General features: G+C 33.7%; 1 protein-coding gene across 2 annotated transcripts; it reads right to left on the minus strand.

Annotated features, from left to right (window-relative positions):
- Positions 1–368: 368 nt before the first annotated feature.
- On the minus strand, positions 369–7737 carry LOC115716211 (SCY1-like protein 2 A). Of its 2 annotated transcripts, none has more exons than XM_030644953.2 (14): positions 6916–7737; positions 6538–6642; positions 5836–5946; positions 5322–5504; positions 4661–4787; positions 4237–4298; positions 4038–4124; positions 3460–3546; positions 3244–3357; positions 3031–3159; positions 2861–2923; positions 1895–2056; positions 1701–1819; positions 369–1563 (listed from the first exon to the last, which is right to left on the minus strand). In XM_030644953.2, the coding sequence occupies exons 1-14, from the start codon at positions 7408–7410 to the stop codon at positions 654–656; spliced, it is 2754 nt and encodes a 917-aa protein (XP_030500813.2). In that variant the 5' UTR covers positions 7411–7737; the 3' UTR covers positions 369–653. The 2 variants fall into 2 exon arrangements, with proteins under 2 accessions (XP_030500813.2, XP_060971576.1); XM_061115593.1 differs by having other exon boundaries at positions 6538–6655; positions 6916–7054.
- Between the last annotated feature and the right edge of the window lie 17275 nt (positions 7738–25012).

A 25012-nucleotide genomic window follows, 5' to 3' on the forward strand; every position in this document is an offset into this window, starting at 1 on the left:
TCTACATTTAAATAAGTAATGTAATTTGTCAGATACAGATAGTAGACTTTTTCATTAAAATCCACCCTGATGAAAGAAGAATTGAATCGTGGTGAAATGCTAGCCAAATCGTCTTACACTGCAAATTTGCAATCCTTAAGAGTACATGAGAAAAGAATTTGAAATATATATATATATAAAAAAAAATTTATAGAATAAAACGCTGTTCTTCCCAGACGCAAAACTTTCCACTGCAAAAGCAAATCCAAGGATGGGGACTGAGGAGCGCTTAGCAAACCCCAGCTTCCAACTTTTTATTATATCTGGTGTAACCATTTGCCGTAGCACCTGGAACTTTTTCAAAGAATACACTATTCGGCAAGAATGTCTCAAGCAACAAAACGGTTCTAAGTTAAACATAACAGGTAGAAAATTAAATGCAAAATTGTATGTGACCAATCACAATAAGGTACAAGAGAGAGCACAACAAACCATTCACATTTCCAACCCCGAGAGCTGCTGCAGTATCCCAGGCTAGAATGTCCCCAAAATATACTTTACAAATAAGTTTCTAGGTGGTATGAAACAGTTGGCTAGCAAGGGTAGACCCACAATTCTGTTACTCATGCTTTCTTTATCTCTTTACAAATTGAAAAAATGGTACTACCAACCTATTATAGTAGATCCAAGAGGGAGGGCTGCTCTGGTTGTGATTTGACTTGAGTAGGCCGAAAGGCTGAACTGATCCCCCTTCCTCTTCCTCTTCCTCTACCCACAGCAGTTGACGGGGGAGGAGCAAGCCTTAGAGCAGTATGCTCATTTTTGCTGGAAGTAAATATCGATCCAAGATCTGTTGCTTTCTTCTCAGTATAAGTATTTGATGCAGCAATGCCCTGATTCTGTTTAATAAAACCAAGGGAACTCTGAGAGTTAAGACTTCCTAAACTGCTAGTCACAGAATTGCCCTGACTTTGAGCATTAAAGGGCCAGTCACTGTTGTTGTTCTGGAAATTCATGGTGTTCGATAGATTTGAGATAGTACTAGAACCATAAGTGGTCGATGATGGTGCTAAAATGCTGTTAGAAGTTCCAACACCAGTCACTGAGCCACTAGGTCGTGGGGGCCAGTTAGCAAAAGGATCCATATCATCAATACTTGAATCGGATGATGTGCCTATGTTCAACTGCTTCTCAGTATTGCCAAATTGGGGATTAACTTTAGAAGATGAGCGTGGAGGCCACTCTATATCAACAGGAGGGCAAGATGTGGCTGTTTGATGATTGGAAACTGTGGGAAACGGCAAGGATTGCGATTGTGACGAAGTTGCAAGGATTGGTTCATGTCCAACAGGCTTTGTGGAGGAGCTGTTAATGCTGTTTGCAGTACTTTGGACAGAAGAGGCAGATTTGTTTGTAGTTGGACCCCAATCTTCATCCCACGCAGGACTTTTCTTAGCTGTAGAATTAACAGTTTCAGTTGTTCTGCTTGATGCTTTAGGCTGGAGTCCATTGGCATGACCAGCTGGCTTTGCCTCTGGGATTCCAGAGTCTGTCACAGTAACTCCTCTCTTTTCTTCAATTTTCCTGTCATCACGCCAGACATATAATATAATTATGGAAACTAACAGTCCCATAAATCTATGAGTTGAAAATTGCAAGTGCATGAATGGAAAACACAAAAGATCATAACCATTCACAGGTTGAACACTTTATATTGATACCTGAGGATATCTTTAACAAAGAGCATATACTTGGCAAACTGCTGAACATTTAGTTGTTGGGCAGTGAGAAGAGGTGTAAGTAGTGGTAGAACATGCTCCGCAGTAAATTCCACTCCGTACTGTATGAGATTTCCAACTATAATAACCACTAGACAAGATCTAATTAAAAGGTTCTGTTACCATTAGAAACCTACCTGCTTAAGAATTGAGCTTGCAACCCCAAGTGTGCACATAAGGGTAGGAGCAGAACGATCAACAGCTGTACAACGATGAATAGTTTGCAAGACCTCCAGAACAGCATGTTTATCAAGCGTAGTAACCAAATCCCCCAAGCACAGCAAAGCATTAACTCTGACCTGGCAGCAGAAGGTAGCTCCAATTAAAATCTTACATCAGGTGAAACCACCAATGGAATTATGCAAGAAAATCATCTATAGTTCTTCAAGAAAATTTTGAGTGAGTCATTAAATTTTGTGCAATAAGCTGATCTAACTGTGCAGCCCATACCAGTCTTGCATAATAAGCTACACATTATAGTTGTAAATTTGTGTTCATACGTAAGAAAAAAAAACAATTGCCACTACAGCCAATCAGATACAACATTTTAAACCAAGCAAACTCAGGAGTGATACTTTACTATCATTAATAAGCTTAAAAAACATAGCAAAATTTAACCAAGGGTGAAAGAAGAAAGAATACAAAGATAGCACAGAATTAAATATAGTTTATAGAGATTAAAAAGATTTGAAAGAATTTAGAAAGAGAACATTCATCATTAACTAATTATTCTTGACAAATCAAGCGAATAATAAAAGATAACTAAGCCTAACTATGTATGCATATAAAAATAGGAAACTAAACACAGTCATGAAATTAGATACAACTGAAAAACTAGAAGAATTTTTTACTTTAAAACTCTAGTTACCTAATATATGTGACACCTGTAATATTACTAAATAAAAAAAAATTATTACCACCATCTGCATGTATAGCACTAGATAAGTTTCCACTAAATCTCAATAAAAAAAACCAATTCTTCAATAACATGTAACATGCCATTTTGGTGAAACAGATGTCTACCACGCAATCACTAGTGATGATTATAACAAGATAAACAAGTAAATAAATGAAAACAGGAAAAGTTTATTAAACAAACATACCGCTGCTACTGTTGTCTTAAGAGCCAAGCCATGGACACGAGGCAAAAGTGCTTGCTTTACTAGCTAGAGAGGAGAGAAATAAAAATATCAGAAAAGAAAAATATGAGGCCTCTCATTATGCTGGTAAGTCAGAAAAGGAACACTTCCAGTAAAATGTAAATCGCAGTTACCTGAACATCAAGTTGCTTGGCAAGAAAAGCAGATTTTTTTAAAACTTCCTCCTGAATGCGAGCATCATTATCATCATAAGCCCGAACAATCATGGGCAGGACATGTGATACCAAGTGCTCCTGACTAGTCTACATAATTGATAACGGAAAATAAGTGTCGATAAAATACAAGAACAGTCAATGAACATAAAACCAGCTTATTGCTTGCTTTACCTTGTTTACTATAAGATCTGCATGCTTAACAAGCAGCAACAGTGTCTCACCCACTGCAGTACTCAGGACAGGAACAAGAGCTGGCAGTGTTGATAGCTCAAAATCATTTTTTTCCTACAGTGAGTTTAAGACATAATATGATATGTAATGTATAAAATAAATGCATAACACGGAATTCCTAGTTCTTGTGTTAATCAGTACTGAAGGAATTAATACCTGAGCCTCCGCTATAGTGAGAACCATTGGCAGAATCATTGGTTGCATTACCATATTCCTAAGCTCTGCACAAAGAGGCGGAAGTACCTACACAACAAAACATAGGAAATGTTAAATAAAATCATTCAATCATCAAACTTTGACAAAAGAAACGATCATTGTGTATTTGGCTCAACAAATAACAATTAAGAAAAAAAAAACCATAAAGACTAAAAATACTATCAGATATTCCAGCAAACAATAAAAGTAAAAACAAGGTAATTTGTGCATTTGGCTCAACAAATAACAATTTTAAGAAAATAAAACCATAAAAACTAAATATACTATCAGATATTCCAGCAAATAATAAAAGTAAAAATAAGGTACTGTCAGATATTCCAGCAACTAATAATAACTTAAAAAAAAAAAAAGGTATTATCAGATAACCAGGTTCTTTGTTGCAATTTGCTTTCTTTATCAATGAAAATCTATTTTTCTTTGTATTTTCTACACACTTTCATGTCCATCAAAAAGTTTTTAGAAGCACAGACTATATGGAACATGAAAAAAGCATTGAAAATTTGATAAAAGAACTCCACCTTATACCGCAATACACGAGAATCAAAATCTTTCCACATATCAGACAACGCTTTCAAGAACTCTGACTTCTGCATGTTATCTCTTTCCTGCACGTAAAGTAGAAGATATATCGGCAACCCAAATAATTATCACTATCATTATGCTCTAGGGCTTGACACCCAAAAGCATGTATAATACTAGAGCTAAAAAAATTCATACAAGCATGTGGTCGAGGAAGCGAAGAGCACGCAACCTAGTATCATTCCGGAAAAATGGAGAACCTACAAGATCCATCAAAGAAAGAATCAATTAAATACAAATCTGATATCAATAAGACATGTTCCATCACATGCTTTCCAAAACAAATTGTGTTCCATCACATCAAATCCCGAAAATGAGCAAGCTTTTAAGTTTTGATACTTGAGACGACTCCATTATCAATTAAGGTGTGTGTGTGTGTGACAGAGAGCATCGATGATAATTTAAATATATTATATTTATATACGACATGTTCCATCCACCATACTAATTCCAAGTCCACCCTACTAGTACCCATTTAGCATGATGAAAAAACTGAGAAATAAGCAGGCTTTAGAGTATATTGATACTTCAGAATGACCCCATTATAAGATTGACCTTTTACCTGTAAAATCCATTGCAGATGGCCTGGAGGACTCATTTGCAGAAAGCATCCTTTGCAAGTCAGGAACCAACTCTGATGGAATTGAGGAGAATGCTTCGCTGGATAAGTAAGTCAAGGTGTTTATGTACTGCATAAGATGGAGCAAAAGAATTTACAATTAACATTGAATCACCAATACATAGTAAAATAAATCTGCAAGAGCACTTCCACCATTTACAAATTAACAATAACAAGAGGAAGAGGAGAGCGCTGCTAGTTGCTAAGCTTAACAGAAGTATAATGACACTAAATAGCAATACCATATTGAATTGAACATACGGAATAATATTAAGGATCATCATACAGTCTTTAACAAGAGGACAATTTAAGAAAACCAAGTGGGGTCAAACTAGTTAGACTATTGACATGACATCATATGAACAAAATAAGGAGCATTGCCGCATAGGTATAGCTACAAGAGTTATATTTGTAGAAGACTGAAAATTTAACCAAAAATTGTTTGCAGTAACTAGACAGAAAACTAAATTAATTTTAATATTTTAGTGCGCGGTCAAATAGAGATTTGTGAGTAAGTGAAAGCAAGGAATGTAAAGCTGATAATACAGTTGAACATTCAATATTTTGACAGTAAATAGAAAGAAAGTAAAGTGGATAAATTTACCATTTTAACATTATTGTGACAATCAAATAAAGATCTGTGAGTAATCAAGTGGTAGGCAAGGCATGCAAAACTGAATATATCAGACGACCATCGAACTATAGACGATTTGCTTCTAACAAGTTCTGGAGCAGTGTAATTTAGTGATGGATGAAGTGGCAGTAAAGAGTCTTCAACATCATATTCCTGTAAAATTTGTGTCAGATCAATTCAAGAGAGCCACAAAAGCCTCGTTCTTATAATGAAGTCTTGAATTAAAATACTGCTCACAAAACTGAAACTTGACATTAGATCAAAAAATGGACCTTGTCTAAAAAAAAGCACACAATCCCATAGCCTTAAAACCTTTGAAGTTATTGTGAAAAAGAACTGTTTGACAGGCTAGAGGAATAATTAAAACAAACACAAGCATTGAAAAATAAGAAAGAATAATATAACCATAACAAAAGCTTTACAAATTCTAAAAAACAAAATAAAAATCCTACATTCCATAAATTTCAATGAAGGTTTCACTTACAGCATAATGGAAAGCCTGAGAACTAGCTGCATCGCTTGTGGCCTGATCTGTGGAGATTGCAAAACCAAATCCAGCCAGCTTCCAAGCTCCACTTGATGTAATAAGAACATTCTAAAACACATATACAGCATCATGAACTAAAGTTATCACTATATTGTGCTTTCAAAAAAAAAAAGTAATCAGTATTTTGTGATCTTTAGAAAAACCTACAAAGAGAGTGAGCAGCCAACCAGCAATCCTATACACAAGGAATTAGTTCACAATCTAATATTTCAACACTTTTCACTTAGTAATAAGATAGCATCAGCCACTTGAAGCTAACTCAAGTGGTCAGAACGAAGAAACAGTGTGTTTCCGTTTTCAAGTGGTCAGAAGAATCAATGTGTTTCCGTTTTCAAGTCCTCAGAAAAGTATCTTATTGGTAAAAAAAAAATAGCAAAGGAAATATAGTAGCAGAACTGCAGAAAAATAACTTGATTGTTATTTGCTGTAGAATGTGCAACCCGTGCATAGATAGCACAAAATAGAAATAAGGTACAAATAATCCTGATGTACAATGTATCAGAGTGAATCTATGCATTCCTTGCGTGTATCTTGATAGGATTTTTTTTTCATGAGGGTGTTTTTGTTTTTTTGGGTTAGTGTTTCAATAATCCAAAAATATTAGAAAAATGGTATAAAACAAAGGGAACAAGTTCTAACCTCGGGTGATATTGCTCGATGTATAAGCCGTGCATTACTATGTAAGAACTCCAAGGATTCTGCTATCTGGAGCAACCCATGCTTCACCTCCAAAAGCCCCATAACCTGAAACCAAACTCTTAAAAAATTCAAACATATCAAAGGGACACCCTACATATAAGATTATAAATATTGAGCATAATGCATAGACTATTGACAGTTTAGGAACAATAATAATTTTGAAAACATATAAAAAACACAAGGTTAGCACAATTCTGGTTCAGATCCCTAACCAAAAATCCTTTGTCTCTAATCAGCATTACCATTCAGTAACAAAGAAGCTAAATTTAACACCAGCTAGCTCTCACTGAAGAGAAATTGAGATAGTCCGGCACCTACCATTCCCTTAAGCTCCTTAGGCACCTTGGTCACATTCTCCACATTGCCAAGCGCATTAGCAACAGATGCGAACAATGGCTCAGTCACCATTGCCATGGCATTCTTATTCTCATCCAGGGCCTGCACCACATGGACCACCCCAGGGTGCCTAAGCCTTACAAGGCGAGCGGCATCGGCCCGAATGATCTCCAGAAACGCATCCTCGGCCGCCTTGGAGAGACCAGCGCGGACGCGTGCCTCAGAGAGAGCTTTCTTGTCAAGTACCCATACGCACACAGTGGGATACTGTTGTGGACGATTAGAGTCGCGCGCCGCCTTGGCCGAGTAGAGCTTCCATGCGAGGGCTGGCCCGGCAGAACCGATCTGATCGAGGAGTTCGTAGTCCTGGAGTGGCTTGGGTCCGGTGACCTCTTGGACGGTGGTCTGAACGGTCTTCTCAATGACGGCAGCGGTCTTGGCTAGGGCTTGTTGTATGGATTTCATGTTCAAAGACATATTGATTTCAATTTTGAAATATCAATGGCGATCGGAATCACAATTATGTAATATATAAATTCTTGAATTGAAGAAGGAGAATGGCGAAGGAGAAGGCGAAGACGAATACGAAGAAGATGGAGGTAATTGAAGTTTTTTCTTTTTCTCAGATCAAACCACCTCGCTTCTGTTGTTTCCCACCTCACCTAGGCACACCTCTCTCTCTCTCTCTCTCTCTCTCTCTCTCTCTCTCAGACAACTTCTTATTTTAATTGCTGTTTTTATTTTGAGCAAGTTGCGTATAAATTCATCATACTCTTAACTCCTATGATATATTTGTTTTGTTCCATTTCACCTTCTCTTTGTTTTCCCATCTTTTTATTATTATTGCTAAATTTTTGGCACGTGCCTCAAATAATTATATTTACACCGGCAAGTTATAGTAATACTCTTTTACTAATGGCTTGTTCGGTAACTATTTTATTTTTTGTTTTTCTTTATTCACCTTAACAAAATTTTATAATTTATTCTTAGTTTCTGATTATTTACCTATTCAAATTCTATCCCAATCAATTAAAAAATCAAAACTCTTTATCTCCCTCCCTTTTCTCTATCTTTCTCTGCTCCAAGCCATCACCAAAAGCCTCCTTTCAACCTCTATTGTATCGAAACCCCAAAATCCCCATTTACCAACAAAACCTAGAGTCTCCAAATACCCTTGGACGCATTCAAGCCATTCGACAAAACCTAGAGACACAGGTCCTCCGTCTACGAGAGTGGCAACGAAACCCAGCCAGATGCCCCCAAAGATCACCTGCGAGCATCGTCCAAACAGATAAGGCCATCCCCATAGAAGACCCACCCTCAAAGCCCCATAATCGGTTGGCAAAAAAGGTTAGTTGATTTTTTCTTATTTTCTTTTTATTTTTTGTTAGATGAAGAATTTTTTTAGTTGATTTAGTTTGATTGATCATTGTATGTATTGTAATGAACTGCATTTATTGGATTTCTACGAGTTTTTTTTCTTTTTTTTTTGTTTGAGACCAGAGATGATGGTGGTATGGTATTTTTTGGTCAAATTGTGATTATCGTTAGGCTATCGATATATTCTCGATGGTTTTGTCTTGTTTATAATGTTCTTACCAAATTTGGTAGTTATCGATAGATTATCGATAAATTCTTGATGGTTTCATCTTTTTTACAGTGTTCTCACCAAATTTGTTAGTTATCAACAAGTTGTCGATAGGTTTTTAATGGTTTATTTTGGGTAAGTATTTGATAGTTATCAATAAAATATCAACACTTTGTCAATAGTTTCTCGAAGATTGCTTACATGTTATTTTGTATCATTTTTCGTGATTATCAATAGTTTATTTTGTTAGTTGTTGATAGTTTCTCGACAGTTTTGCAATTGTTTTTTTATGCTTCTTTATGTTTTTTTTTTTTTGTCAATATGAGTCTTTATCAATAGTTTTTCGACAATTTCTCAATGTTTTATCGATGGTTTATTGTTTTGGTTTTATTTGTCAAATCTTTTTTAATATTGATAGTTTGTCGAGCGATAGTTTTTCGATTATTTTTCGCGTGAACTGTGGGTTTTTTTAGCATTTACAAATGTTTCCAAAGCTTATAGTTTCATCCTCCGAGCATTTTACAAGTCATGTGACATATAGAGGCAATAGAGTATTTAATAAAATTAAAATGCAGTTTGATGCATATGATTTGATTGATAGGGCAAAGGAAAGCCCTTTCAGCCAGTTTTGGAGGGCTAGTACTCTATTCGTTTCTTCAGTGTTATTTCACCAATTGATGTTGCATAAAATGTTGAGAAGGCAGAAGAAATGCAGATTTACATTGGAAGGAACAAGATCAAATTTGGGGTGGTCGAGTTTTGCACTAATTATAGGCCTTAATTGAACATAGGAAGCCAACAGATGAGGAAAAGAGTGCCCACTTGAGGGAAAACTGGTTGATAAACCTGTATTTCAATTGGTCCAATAGTTGAAGACGAAACGACTTCAGAATCAGTTCTTATACGGTAAGACTCTAGAAGACGTGTACAAGTTAGGGTTGTGTTTATTTGTTGAGGCAATGTTACTGGGTCGTGAGTGTAATGCTCACATTTCGTCTGTGTTAACCCAAAAACTTTCTCTGGTGACATGGACATTAATGTTTAACACGTGGCATGAAAGATGATGTCACGAAGTTGAGTACACCCGAGTCATACCAGTCGACCTGGGAGGGGACCCTAGCCCTATGCCAAGGTTGACTTCAAGATCCCAGGATGGAAGTTTGAACTTCAATAAATTGAATCCAACCCACTGTTGGGTTTTATGCCCTAAATAAAACTCATTTCAATATAATCAGATTTACTTATTAATATAGATCAGAAATAACATTTAATGTTGCATGGTTCACATGATCTATTTCATGATTATATGTACATAATGTATAAATTCATCTGAAACCCTTTTCACATACTTGATCCTGTTTATTGTGTTGTCAACACATTGGAAAGTAAACATGACTATGTGAATAAAGTTTCCTAGATTTATCAGACATAGGGTTTTACTGATATGATAATCTACAACAGAGTTTACTTGCATTTGGAGAAGTGTTATGTTCTTTCCAGAGCATTGGTTAAAGTAAAGCTCAGGTTGGATGCATGGAGTATGCATCGGAAGGGACCGATATTGAACTTTGACTTAGATTTAATTAAACTTACCGTAGAATTTATTCAAGTCAATATCGCCTAGTTGATCCTAGATCAAATGATCTTAATCCTGTTATGATTAGGCTCAATCTTGAAAGGCTATTCGTGTTCCTTGAATTGTTAGTTAAGCCTACTTTTAGGTCAGAGTGATACGTACTTTTTGGGAACACGGTAGTGCAATTGAGTGGGAGCGCTAGCATAAACATGGAATCTATAGCTTCTATCTGGCGAATAGTAAGCAAAGGATGATCTCCTTCGAGCTTGACCAAACGAAAATAAATGGTGGAGATCTCATTTCACATAAGCTGAAATATCATTTATACGGGGTCAAGTGTTTTAAGGATAAAATACATAGTAGGGTGTTACGGTAATCTAATCCCTTTACTGTGTAGATCATTCATATAGAAGATCATTGATCAAATTAGGATTATAATAATGGATAACTAATGATGTGTCTATATGGTAGAACATATAGAGCATTCTATATACTGAGAGTGCAATTCTAAGTTCTATGCGTGGATTCAACGAAGAATTAATAAGTTAGTGAATTTTAGTGCTAAATTCTTGATCTACTTATTGGAAGCTCGGTTATATAGACCCATGGTCCCCCCACTAGTTGAGATAATATTGCTTGTAAGACTCATGTAATTGGTTTTGATTAATCAATTATAATTCACAAATTAGACTATGTCTATTTGTGAAATTTTCACTAAGTAAGGGCGAAATTGTAAAGAAAGAGTTTATAGGGGCATATTTGTTAATTATGATACTTTGTATGGTTCAATTAATAAATATGATAAATGACAATATTATTTAATAATTATTTATAGTTATTAAATAGTTAGAATTGGCATTTAAATGGTTGAATTAGGAAATTGGCATTTTTGAGAAAATTAGATACAAAAGGTGTTAAAATTGCAAAATTGCAAAAAGCAAGGCCCAATCCACTAAGTGTATGGCCGGCCACCTATTGTAGTATTTTAAGTTGATTTTTCATTATTTTAATGTCATATAATTCAAATCTAACCCTAGTGGAATGCTATAAATAGATAGTGAAGGCTTCAGGAAAATTAGACTTTTCTTCAGACTTTCTGAATCAGAAAAAACTGAGCCTTCTCTCTCCCTATCTTTAGCTGACCACTCTCTCTCTTCTTCTTCTATATTTCGAAATCCTTAGTGATTAGAGTAGTGCCCACACACATCAAGCAATACCTCAATCATAGTGAGGAAGATCGTGAAGAAAGATCATCAGCAAAGGAGTTTCAGCATCAAAGATTCAGAGAAAGAGATCCAGGTTCAGATATTGATAATGCTCTGCTACAGAAAGGAATCAAGGGCTAGATATCTGAACGGAAGGAGTCATTATATTCCGCTGCACCCAATGTAAGGTTTCTTAAACTTTATATGTGTTTATTTTATCGTTTTAGAAAGTTCATATTTAGGATGTTAATAAACATACTTGTGAGTAGATCTAAGATCCTGGTAAAATAATTTCCAACAACTGGCCTCAGAGCCATGGTAATTGATTTACTTGTAAGAAATTTAGACTTTAAAACGATTGTTTGTATGTTTTTTGGATGGTATCATGTTGTATTGAGTGTTATTTGATGATTGATTGATATTTGTAAATTTTCGTGAAAAATAATTGCGATTCTGTTTCTGGAATTATTTTTATTGGATATTATGGAAAAAATTAAGCGAGTTAGCCTTTTACAGAACTCAATTTTGATTTTATTTGAATTAGTTATGATTTTTTGAAAATTCGAAAAAAATCGGAGCTGTGCTGAAATTTTCCTGCGATCGCGAAAACTGTCCGTACAGCTCACAATTTTTTCGTTTTTCTTCGATTTTTCATGCTTTTTCATGGAATTAACTTTCGATTTTTTGTATAGTTTTGTATATATACTATTACTATTCCTAATTCAATTCTAATTATCATTTTGAATTAATTTAATATTTTTTAAATTTAATTCAAGATATTAGTGTAATTTGAATTTGAATAGAATTAGTATCTATCTTCTTGCTTAAAAATCTATCTTATTTTTAAATTTGATTATATCTTATCTTATTTTTAAATTTAAGGTCAGATTTTATATATATTTTTAAATTAAATCTTTTTTAGATATTTTGACCTTATTTAAATTTAAAATAAGATAATTATAATCATGTAATTTTAAATAGATGTAAGATATTTTGTTAACTTTTAAATTTTGTTATTTTATTTATTTAAATTAAATTTAAAATCTGAAAAAGATATTTAACTTATCTTTTCTAATTTTTATTTATAAAATAACATTTAAATTTTAAAAGTAGTTAGCAAATTTTGAAATGATATTTAGGTTGGTTGAAACCTAATTTTTCAAAATTGTAGGTTTAATTTTAAATTTAAACTTTTTTTAAAAATTTCGAATGATTCAAATTTTTTTTTTAAATTTTCGAAAAATTATTATATTTTAATTAATTAATTATTTCGAAATTAATTATTTAATTTAAAATTAAATAAATCCTACATCCAACTATCCAGCTAACCTTGTTGCAGGAGTATGTATTTTAGCTTGTTTGTAAGTTTTCAAAACCTATTATTACTTGATTGCAAATAGTCATGGTTACTTTTTGCCAGATCTAATGATCTGATGGCTCCCTTGGTCAAGTTAATAATTTGTAACAGGTATATTTACAATCTTCTTTCATCTGTGTATGACCTAGCAACATGATAGGACCCATCCAAAGTGTGCCTGTGTGAGCCTATGTGTTTAATTTTATTATAGATGCACATAGGTTGCTGTTGCTAAAATAAATTATCATAGTTCTTGATAGAATTTATTTAGGCCCATTTAGTTTTTGGGCCTATTCAATTAATAACAATTGTTCTTATTAAGGTTAAATTCCTCTCTTTTGGGCCTTGTGTGAGAGTTGGGAGCCATAGTAGTGGGTACGACATACTGAACCCAGCACCCCCTCACATGAACTACCCCTATTGTGAAGGCCCATTTGCCTGATTTGAACAACTGTACTAGGTTAATTACACTAGTTTAACCTAATAAAATTGATTAGCAACATAATTAATTTCATTTATTTTGAAATTAATTTAAGAAAATTATAGTTTAAAGAATTCTTTATTCTAAGCTAAACTATATGTATTTTCTTGTATTTAATTAAATATAGAATTATAACCATATAGATTCTTTATGGAGCTTAATTTAAATTTTTCATTAAATATTCCTATTTAAGTTGATATTTAGTTATCTACAACTAACCAACTTAAATCTGAATATCTTTTGAATTTCAAATTTCAAAATTAAGTTGAGGAATTTTAGGCATTGGTTATTAAGATTCTTTAGATATTTTTTAAGTTAATATCTTTTCGAATATTAACTTAAAATGGAATATTTTAGATATTTTTAAGTTAATATCTTTTCAAATATTAACTTAAAATGGAATATTTTCAAATTAAGTGGTTACAACTTAATTTTTGATATTTAATTAAATTTAAATTTGAAAATATTTAAGTTCTAGATTTTTTCTAATACAACTTAAATTAGATATTTTTTCAAATTTTGTGGAAAAGATACTTAGTCAAATAAGATATTTTCTAGATAGTTATTTCTAGACTACTTATTATTTCTAAAATTAAATAGGAAATATTATACATTGTGAAATTAATTATTTATTAATTAATTTTGGTACAATTTATTTTAAGTATATTTTTCCTAGTATTAAACTAGAGATTAATAATTAAGCCTTCTCTACACTTAATTATTTATTTCTTGAATTTAATACATTTAATTAATTTGAAATTAAATATCTAAGTTGATTTTTATCATCATACTTAAATATTTCTTTTTCATGACATTTAATTAAATAGAAAATTATTTTTAGTTGAAATTTATTTTTTCAACTAAATTTAAATAATTTTCAAAATATTTTTTTATTTTATTAATCAAATTTCGAAATTGCATTTCTTAAATGCTGGAATTTCGAATTTTATTTGAAAAATAGATTAAGTTGTAAATTAATTATTTATTTTAATTAATTCTTGGATCAACTTAAATCAATGATTTTTTTCATTTATTGATTAATTTAAAATAAATTGAATTAAAATATATTATTAGAAATTTAATTAATTAGTCAAAGGAAAATCTAGATAGATGATATTTTTGCTTGAAGTATTTTTCTAGTGTATTTAATTAAATAGAAAATTAATATTTAAGTTGATTTTCATCATCATACTTAAATATTTGAAATTTTTCTTATATATATTTAATTAAATAGGAAAATTATATTTTTTGTTGTAAATTAATTTTATTAATTAATTTTGGGCCAACATTAAATTAGAATAATTTTTTCAGGATTATTTTTTATTTTAATATGCATTTTTTGAAAATTGTATTTTTAAATACTTTAATTTTTCGAAATGCAATATATATTTATAGAAAATTAAATTTGAGTTGTAAATTAATTTAAATTAATTTTGTAACAACTTAAATTGAATATTTTTCTAAAATATTTATTGGAAATTATTACTAAGATGGAAATAATTCATGTTATTTTCATATCCATCTAAGTAAAATTTATAAATATTAAATTAAAATTTATATTTAGAATTTTTCATTCTAAATTGGAAATTTTAATTAAATAAATATATATTTAAACTAAATAGAATAAATAAAGAGAATCAAAGAAAATACAACTCTCTTTAAATAATGAGCTTTATTATTAAGATATTCGATCTCCATTGTGGGTTTTACACCGCGTTTGTTTTAGTGAGTAATCCTCCCTAATGGAGGAACGTTCATTAGCAATTTCGCACCGTTTAACCTCGCATGATAAGTAGTTTGTAAGTGTTTTGTATGGTATGGATCACCCTAATGGTGGCGACCATACTTGACTTGCAAATTATGAAACAATGGTGGAAGATCATAAGATAGAATTGCCTTGACTCTCGCCTAAACGGGACAACGCTGAATTCCAATCTTGATCGAATAAAAGGTTGCTAGAATGTTTAACATTTTAGACGAGCTGACAACTCTATTCAATGAATGGTAGCTTTGACTCTCGCCTAAACGGGACACTGATATCAGTTTGTTGAAAACCTTGGAAATTATTTAGGATTGTAAGTTTTAGTATTTTCACTTGTCATTCTTACTTGCTATATGTTTATAATTTCTGAATTGTGTATGAATTTATATTGAACCATGTTATTTTCTGTTATTAAGTTGTAGTTTAATTTCGAATCTTCATTGTTGATCTAACTTGGCTTGTTTATCTAATGAGATAAATCCCTGGTGGATTTTCACCATTAGACATACATAATAGTGTTAGATCTCGAAAGATAAATATTGTATATGCGACATCTAGTTGTTCATCAATTGATGACACCTTAGACTAGTATTTTTACGATATGAAACAAGAAGATTGTATAAATAAGATTACTTTGACATTCGCTAATCGAAGCATTGTTGGATTCTTATTTATAAACGAAATTATCCTAATTCCTCTTAGCTTATTCATTGCGAATTAGCTCAATAACATATCATTGGATGAATGGTCTATAAATCATTTCATGTCATTTTATATGACGCATATGATTATAATCCCGAAATTCTATTCCCAATTGATATAAATCTTCAATCTTAGAAATCTCCTACTTGTATGGGCAAATCTGACTTATAGTTTGTATTAGTAGTGCTGGTCCAAGATAGAATTACTCATTATATTTGGTATAAATTTAAGTCTTTGACTTTAATTTTAGATTCCAAATAGAAATTTTCTTATATTTCTAATTCCAGAATACAACACAGTTAAACTTTCTCAAGTGTTTAATATCCATCTTCTATTAATGGATTAAAACTGTATGGAATATGAGTTAGGTATTCTGTGACCAGGATCCACTTGTTGTATTCTAAGAACTCTTTGATGTAACTAAACCTATGTCATCAATAGACACTACCACATTTTTTTTAATCTATGGCATTTGTATCTTGTTCATAGTGGATTTGACAAGATCAATCTCTGCAAAGAGTTAATATGCCTATATCCACTGAAAGTAGTTCATCTCATTCGCAGATGGATGTACATTCAGGGGTGGATATGAGTTTTTCGTTGTATTCTTAAAACAATAACTCTAGATTATACCTTTTAGCAAAGAAATTTGAAATGTTTGAAAAATTTCATTAATTTCTAGCAATGGTTAAAACCATTAAGGTAAGTGGTTAAAGATCTTGCGAACAGATAGGGGTGGAGAAATAGTTAGTAGATATGCAGTTCAAAGATCATTAAATTGATTTTTGAATTATATCCAAACTTACCTCCCCAGAAATTTCGAGTTGCATGTTGATGATTAGTTACTAGTCGTTGCCTAATTCCTTCTATGGTAATACAATTTCAGAATGATGTAATGGTTGTAAATCATTACTAGATTCATGGATGACCTAATCAAAATCTTAAGAAAAGCTAGAACTGTTAACCATGGTTTCTTAGCTATTCTAAGTGATTAGGGGTGGACCATCCCATTGTCAATATATAAGAAAGTGTTTGTTCAAACAAATACTACTTTTCTAAGATAATGACTAAGTCTGAAAACAAGTAGCAAATAAAGGAGTTATTTTTCTTGATTCCAAAAGTGTTCTATCATCTTATATAACATATGATGATCCCACTGCCTCTGTTGTCTTGTCACAACCGAAGAGGTTAATACCATTTAGTTTTCTTAGACATAATTCACGGTACCTTGTCGTAGTGGGAGAGTTTCTAGGAACTCACCTTCTTATGACTTGGGAGACACTAGTGATTAAAATCCATTGTGAGTTTAAACAAGTAATGGATTGTCAAGATAAGAAACTAAGAAGAAAGCCAATAGAACTATGGTTTAATCCATTCACATGGAGTAACCTAAAGTTTTCTATTACAAGGACATAAAAGGAAATTTTAGTTAATAAGTCTATTCTATGGACTTAACAAACTTCCTGTTCCTAGTATTATAGGTTTGAGTTTATCTAAACCTATGGCTTGTGGTATACCTGGTAATTACTTACTCTAATGCAAGCAACTTACTTTAGTAAGATGCTGAAGCATTTTCTTTCTAATGGCAATCTATAGAAGCTTCACAACTTCTTAGGTATAGATTTTATTTATCTAAGGAAAAGTCTTAACTATTCCAGAAAAGATAAAGCCATGAAAGAATTTCTTATATCAACAGTGAGAGGTCTTAGATATGCTTTTGTATGCCTTAGACCAGACACCTGCTGTTGAGTGGGAGTAATGAGTAGGTATCAGATTAATCCAGGAGAAGAACATTGGAAGACAATCAAGTAAATCTTAAGATAAAGAAGAGGAACTATATGTTAGTCTATAAGGGTGTGTTTAAAACTCTTAGACTACACCATATCAGATTTCGATATTTGCCTTTGTGCTAGTAAATCTTTCTGATAAGATGGTGGTTACTCTGGGGGTGGAATAGTGATTTTGGAGAAGTGTAAAAACCTATCTAAAGTCTCTAGGTCTACCAGAAAGGGACTGAATGTTAAAGCTGCAGGAAAGGTACTTATTCAGTCTAAGGAAAGTTCTATACATCTTTGGCACCATTCCAAATTGCCTTAAACTACTAGTGTTAATTTCCTGATTAACCAAAAGTAGTTGCCAAAGGTATAGAATCCAGTATCCCAAGAGAGTAGACATATAGAGAGGAATTTCACATTATCAATAATTTTGTGATTAAGGAAGAGTAATGGTGGAGAAAAGGTTGTGTTTAATTCAACCTTTCAGATCCTATTACGAGGAGTTTACTACTACTACACTTGATTTGTATATCGAGGTGTTGAGATTATTTGAAACGCACTTTTTGTTTTATATTAGTGCAAGTGGGAGTTTGTTGGGTTTTATGCCCTAAATAAAACTCATTTCAATATAATCAGATTTACTTATTAATATAGATCAGAAATAACATTTAATGTTGCATGGTTCACATGATTTATTTCATGATTATATGTACATAATGTATAAATTCATCTGAAACCCTTTTCACATACTTGATCCTGTTTATTGTGCTGTCAACACATTGGAAAGTAAACATGACTATGTGAATAAAGTTTCCTAGATTTATCAGACATAGGGTTTTACTAATATGATAATCTACAACAGAGTTTACTTGCATTTGGAGAAGTGCTATGTTCTTTCCAGAGCATTGGTTAAAGTAAAGCTCAGGTTGGATGCATGGAGTATGCATCGGAAGGGACCGATATTGAACTTTGACTTAGATTTAATTAAACTTACCGTAGAATCTATTCAAGTCAATATCGCCTAGTTGATCCTAGATCAAATGATCTTAATCCTGTTATGATTAGGCTCAATCTTGAAAGGCTATTCGTGTTCCTTGAATTGTTAGTTAAGCCTACTTTTAGGTCAGGGTGATACGTACTTTTTGGGAACACGGTAGTGCAATTGAGTGGGAGCGCTAGCATAAACATGGAATCTATAGCTTCTATCTGGCGAATTAGTAAGCAAAGGATGATCTCCTTCGAGCTTGACCAAACGAAAATAAATGGTGGAGATCTCATTTCACATAAGCTGAAATATCATTTATACGGGGTCAAGTGTTTTAAGGATAAAATACATAGTAGGGTGTTACGGTAATCTAATCCCTTTACTGTGTAGATCATTCATATAGAGGATCATTGATCAAATTAGGATTATAACAATGGATAACTAATGATGTGTCTATATGGTGGAACATATAGAGCATTCTATATACTGAGAGTGCAATTCTAAGTTCTATGCGTGGATTCAACGAAGAATTAATAAGTTAGTGAATTTTAGTGCTAAATTCTTGATCTACTTATTGGAAGCTCGGTTATATAGACCCATGGTCCCCCCACTAGTTGAGATAATATTGCTTGTAAGACTCATGTAATTGGTTTTGATTAATCAATTATAATTCACAAATTAGACTATGTCTATTTGTGAAATTTTCACTAAGTAAGGGCGAAATTGTAAAGAAAGAGTTTATAGGGGCATATTTGTTAATTATGATACTTTGTATGGTTCAATTAATAAATATGATAAATGACAATATTATTTAATAATTATTTATAGTTATTAAATAGTTAGAATTGGCATTTAAATGGTTGAATTAGGAAATTGGCATTTTTGAGAAAATCAGATACAAAAGGTGTTAAAATTGCAAAATTGCAAAAAGCAAGGCCCAATCCACTAAGTGTATGGCCGGCCACCTATTGTAGTATTTTAAGTTGATTTTTCATTATTTTAATGCCATATAATTCAAATCTAACCCTATTGGAATGCTATAAATAGATAGTGAAGGCTTCAGGAAAATTAGACTTTTCTTCAGACTTTCTGAATCAGAAAAAACTGAGCCTTCTCTCTCCCTATCTTTAGCTGACCACTCTCTCTCTTCTTCTTCTATATTTCGAAATCCTTAGTGATTAGAGTAGTGCCCACACACATCAAGCAATACCTCAATCATAGTGAGGAAGATCGTGAAGAAAGATCATCAGCAAATGAGTTTCAGCATCAAAGATTCAGAGAAAGAGATCCAGGTTCAGATATTGATAATGCTCTGCTACAGAAAGGAATCAAGGGCTAGATATCTGAACGGAAGGAGTCATTATATTCCGCTGCACCCAATGTAAGATTTCTTAAGCTTTATATGTGTTTATTTCATCGTTTTAGAAAGTTCATATTTAGGATGTTAATAAACATACTTGTGAGTAGATCTAAGATCCTGGTAAAATAATTTCCAATACCCACTATCTTTCAGTATTATGTACCATGAAGAGATGGAGTAACCTAATCTAAGGCTCGGGAGTTGAAATTACATAAATCTGCAACCCGGAAGCCAACTTGGGCACCTAAGGTTTCACTTGGTGCCCAAGTTGACATCCTCAACTAGGGTTTCAGTTTTTGGGGCCGTCTTAGTGCCGAGGGGTCAAAACTTACATTGAGACATCAACTAGACATACCACAAGCATATTTGAGGCATCAGAATCAAAATCGGAGCAAGATGATTTTGTTGGGATTTAATGTCCTAAATAAAACTCATTTCAATATAATCTTATTTATTATCAATAGAAGATTAGAAGTCATTTAATGTAACATGTGATTTTCATGATTATGGTTTAATATACAATTTCTGATAAATCCATAACATATTGTTATTCACAATTACAGTGATGTCATCACAGTAGAAGGTAATTGTGATTATATGTTTCAAAGCTTAAGTCCCATGATTCATCAATGCATTGCATTTACACTGATGTGATAATCAATGATTAAGTTTACTTACACCTTGGAAAAGTGTTATGTCCTTTCCAGGGCATTGGTAATGTATGCTAGTATCGGATGATGGAGTATACATTGGACTAGACCGATATTGAACTTGTTAAAGATATCATAAACTTACCGTTATATCTTTCTAAGTCAATATCACCTAGTTGATCTTAGATCAAAAGATCTTAATCCTGAAATGTTTAGGTTCAATCTCAAGAGTGTTATTTGTGTTCTTAGAGTTGTTCGTTAAAGCTGACCAATTGGATCGGTCCAATACTTACATCTTGGGAACATGGTAGTACAATTGAGTGGGAGCGCTAATCATAGATACAGAATCTATAGCTTTTATCTAGACATAATAGTGAAATTGTAATTTCCTTCGAGCTTGGTTTAATAGAGATAATGGAAGAGCTCTTACTTCAGTAATTATATTAGTTTACTCAAATATCATTTATAGGAAGCTAAGTGTTTTAAGGATAAAATACATTGAGGAGTAGAAAGGTAAATTTGTACCTACTCGATGTAAATCATCTATAGAGGATCTTTGATTATTTGGATTATATATTGGATATTAATAGCGTATCTATATCTTGGAATGTATAGAGCGTTCTATATAATTAAGAGTATAATTCTGAATCTATAGTGGAGTTAGGAGGAATTAATAAGTTAGAGAATTTACTTGGTAAATTCTAGAACTGCTTATTGGAAGCTTGATTATATAGGCTCATGGTTCCCACACTAGTTGAGATAATACTGGTTGTAGAGTCAGTTAATTAGTTTTAATTAATCAATTATAATTCTAAAATTAGATTATGTCTTATTTATAAATTTTCACTAAGCAATGGCTTAATTGTGAAGAAAAGAGGTTGTGGGGTTTGTTTGTTAATTGAGAAACTTTGTAAGGTCTAATTAATTAATAAGTGAAATAGTAATTTTATTTGATAATTAATTATAATTATTAAATAAATAGTTTTGACATTTAAAGGATTAAAATTAAAAAATATATAGTATTAGTGAAAGAAAAGATAAATTGTTAAATAAAATGCCAAAATTGTAACTAGTGGGGCCTATTGTATGGCCGACCACTTAAGTGTATTTTTAGCCCTTTTTTTGTCTTTTTTAATTCCACATAATTTAAATCTAACCCAAGAGAAATCCTATATAAGGAATAAGATGGCTCTTGTTGACCTCAAAAAGTGATCAACCGACAGCGGGATCGTATAGATCTGATGCTTGCCACGTGTTTGCACAAATGAATAAAAATCAATAAACAAAAAGATTTGTTATAGAGGTTCGACCCCCTTGTGATAGCGGGTAATGACCCACTCCACTTTTAGTTGTATTTATACCGAGAGAAATACGATCCAAATCACTATAGGTGGGATCTACTATAGCACCCTTAGGATTACAAGGTATGAATCAATACTGGCAAAACTCAAGTATTGAGATGTGCTAGGGTAGGCGTGTAAGAGAGAGGAAGTGAGGAAGAGAGAGAGAGTTTATCAAACACTTAGAGTTTAGAAGCAGGTTTACCAAACACTTAGGTGGCGTTTGGTTGGAGGTAATGAAATGGAATGGAATGGAAAGGAAACAATTTTCATTCTATTCCTTTGTTTGGTTGCATTTTAAAGTATTGGAATGGCATTCCAATGGAATGCTCTTTCTACCATTTTGGTGGAATGGCTATTCCATTTTAAAAAGGAAGGAATGACCATTCCAATGTAATAAGAAAAAAAATTTAAATATTTTTTTATCAATTTTTTTTTATGCATTTTAAATTTTATTCCATTCCATTCCTATTCCCATTCCCATTCCCATTCCTATTCCTATATTTTCATTCCTCCCAACCAAACGCCTCCTTAGGGTTTAGGCTTAGAGGCAACTTAGGTTTCTAGCCTAAGGTTAAGGCATTTATATAGGAGGCCTAAAACCCTAGGTTTACAATTCAAATCCCTTAATACTTGCATAGTTTGTTAAATATTTACAAAAGACCAAAATGCCCATGATTATAGATATTATTCAACCATCCTGTTGGGATTTTAAGGCTCAATTCGCAGCCCATAAGTTGTTGTTCATGTGTAAAAGTGTCCAGGAAAGCATGTAGTGCACCTCTTGGTCGGCCAGGCCCCTGTGGAGGCCAAGCTGGCTGGCCATGGTATAGTCCCAAGGCTGGTCGGCCAGCTCTTGAGTGGGAGCTAGTCTGTCGCTTGATGCCCGTTTGGGTGTTGGGATCTCTGTTTGTTCAGGTGCTAACTTAGCCTTCCTATTGGTGAGTTGTACTGCCATGTGGCACTTATTTTGTCCATGTAAGCATGCAACGTTATAAGGACAAAAATTGGGATAACATTTTTCCCCCAAGTCCCTGTACAAACGTCTGTACGGATAGGGACTTTACCAGCTATATTGATGTTGTCAGGACTGTTGTAGCTTTTGCTAAATAAAAGTTGATGCGCTTTTAAAAAACTTTATCTTGACTGTCTGATCTCATTGCAGTAGAGAAATAACTGCTTTAGTTTCCTTTATGATGTGTAGGTGAGGTAAGTGAGGAAAAGGGGCCCACATGTACTACATAAGTGACTTTTGGGGGAAACCCTTTTTTCACTTCTGATTTTTATTTTTCTCACTAGAAATTTGCTCTAGAAAAAGCTCCTCCTTCTCTCCAGGTGGCCGAACCCACAAGCACCATTCTTCTTGGGATTATTGCGCTATTTCAACGATCCAAGCTTCCCACCTTTTTCTCCATTGAAATCTTGTAGTGGGTAAGCTTTCTATTCTCGCTATTTCCCTTGGTTTGATTGATTTCGCCATGAATGCATGAACATTATTTCTTTTTTTTAACATGCTTTGATTCTTACATTAGAATATAGTCCCTTCGGTATTTTTATTTGCACGATAGCCTTAGGATAGATAATGTGTGATTTCTAGACAAAAAAAGAACTGAGTTTGACCTTTGTTGTGATTCTTGGCTCTTTGAGTAACGAAGAACATGTTTGAGTTCTTGTAAAATCATGTGTTCTAATCCATGCAAATGCTGGTCGGCCATAGGTGGCCTTCATGGGGTCTAGCCGGCCATGGAGACTGTGTCCTTAGGCTAGCCGGCCTATGCCTGGAACTAGGGTTCTTGGCCAACCACTAGACTGGGTCTTGGGGTCTGCCCGGCCACTAGGACTTGGGACCCTGGCCGGCCAAGGCCAAGGCTCCAAGTGGGCAAGCAATTTTTCTCCCTCTTTTCACCTCGGTTAGGGTCTCGTGACAGCCTTGGAGGCATATACAAATGTAGCCTTATGCTTGGTCTTTCTTGGAAACATTGTATAAGGCTAGGTAATGAGTCCATTATAGTCAATTGGATAACTTAGGACTTACTGTATGTCTTAGTAAGTGTGCTTAAGACGGTTTTTGGTCGTTGATCGACCTTGTACACTTTGTTTTACCTGGAAGGTACCCTTGGGTACCGTTGACTTGAATATGTTTGTAGCTTTGTCAGGTTGCTCACCTCCTCTTATTTCTTCCATGCAGGTAGTGCTAGGCGTTGAATAGGGGAGGTGATAGCCATGTGGGTCTCTTTCTTACCTTGTAGTTATGGCTGGTATGAAATAGAGTAATGGCAGAGTGACCCCGTGCGACCCTCATACAGCTAGATTGGCTATACGGGGTCACATCAATGTTGTAGAAGGGGTTACCCTGCCTCATGCCAATGTTAGCTTCGAAAATGACCATGAGGATGAGAGTCCCGAGGTTGAGTTCGATCATGAGAAAGTTGTACCGGTTAGAAGGAAGAGACACATGCCTTGTGTCACCCTGTCCAATTGTCCTTTAGGTCGTTATGACGGCGATGGTAATCCACTAAACAGGCTTGGTGAGCCTTCGGCAATTGGCTTGGATCATGTCTCGGATCAATCCCCTGAGCCTGAGATTCTCGATGCAAGTTCACAAGGAGACAGGTGGATTTCCCTTATTTGGTCTCTCTCAAAGGACAGTTTTGAGAGAATACGGGCTAATGGGCTAGTGGGCGGTATCCATCGTAAGATACCTCCTTTGGACCAACTAGCGCATAGATTGGCTCTTAACTGAATGGCGTGGTCAGAGTACCACATTGATCAAGGAGCTGCACTACCTCTTCATTTGTACTTTTCTGATATTGCCGCTTATTTCAGGATGTGTCCAACAAAAATCACCCCGGAAGGTATCAGGTACCTTTCAGCAATGTTTGTTCTGTACAAGGAGCTAGGCTGGCCTCACCCACTCCTTATGGGATCAGATACTACTTCGACTTGGAGTCTATTTTGTAGCAACATCAGTCTGGATACTTCTATTTTAGCCAAGTTGGCCACCAGTGGCTAGATGATTTTAACAACTCATCCCTGCCTAAGGTTGACGAGCATGCTAACAAGTACTTCATTTCTTGGGATGTTAAAGAGGTCCGCCATCGACGCTTTCAAAGAATATCATTCTTCAAGTGTTCCATCCCCACATTACAAATAAGTAATAGGGAAAATCATATCCTGTCTTTATTGGCTAAGCAGAGAAATATTATTTGGCAAACCAGTATTGACAATTTCCGAAAGTATGGCTTATATCCCCCTGCTCCAGAGCAACAAGAGTGCCAGCTAAAGAAGAGGCCTACCC

Source organism: Cannabis sativa, chromosome 5, assembly GCF_029168945.1.
Source record: "Cannabis sativa cultivar Pink pepper isolate KNU-18-1 chromosome 5, ASM2916894v1, whole genome shotgun sequence".
NCBI classification, from domain to species: Eukaryota; Viridiplantae; Streptophyta; class Magnoliopsida; order Rosales; family Cannabaceae; genus Cannabis; species Cannabis sativa.

Excerpts from the sequence above, each read along its gene's own strand:
- LOC115716211 (XM_030644953.2), bottom strand. The coding sequence starts at position 7,410 with ATGTCTTTGAACATGAAATCCATACAACAAGCCCTAGCCAAGACCGCT. Across the intron at positions 5,947-6,537 it reads ATCGAGCAATATCACCCGAG|AATGTTCTTATTACATCAAG; the intron begins GTTAGAACTTGT and ends TATGTGTTTTAG. Across the intron at positions 2,057-2,860 it reads TTAAGACAACAGTAGCAGCG|GTCAGAGTTAATGCTTTGCT; the intron begins GTATGTTTGTTT and ends TTCTGCTGCCAG.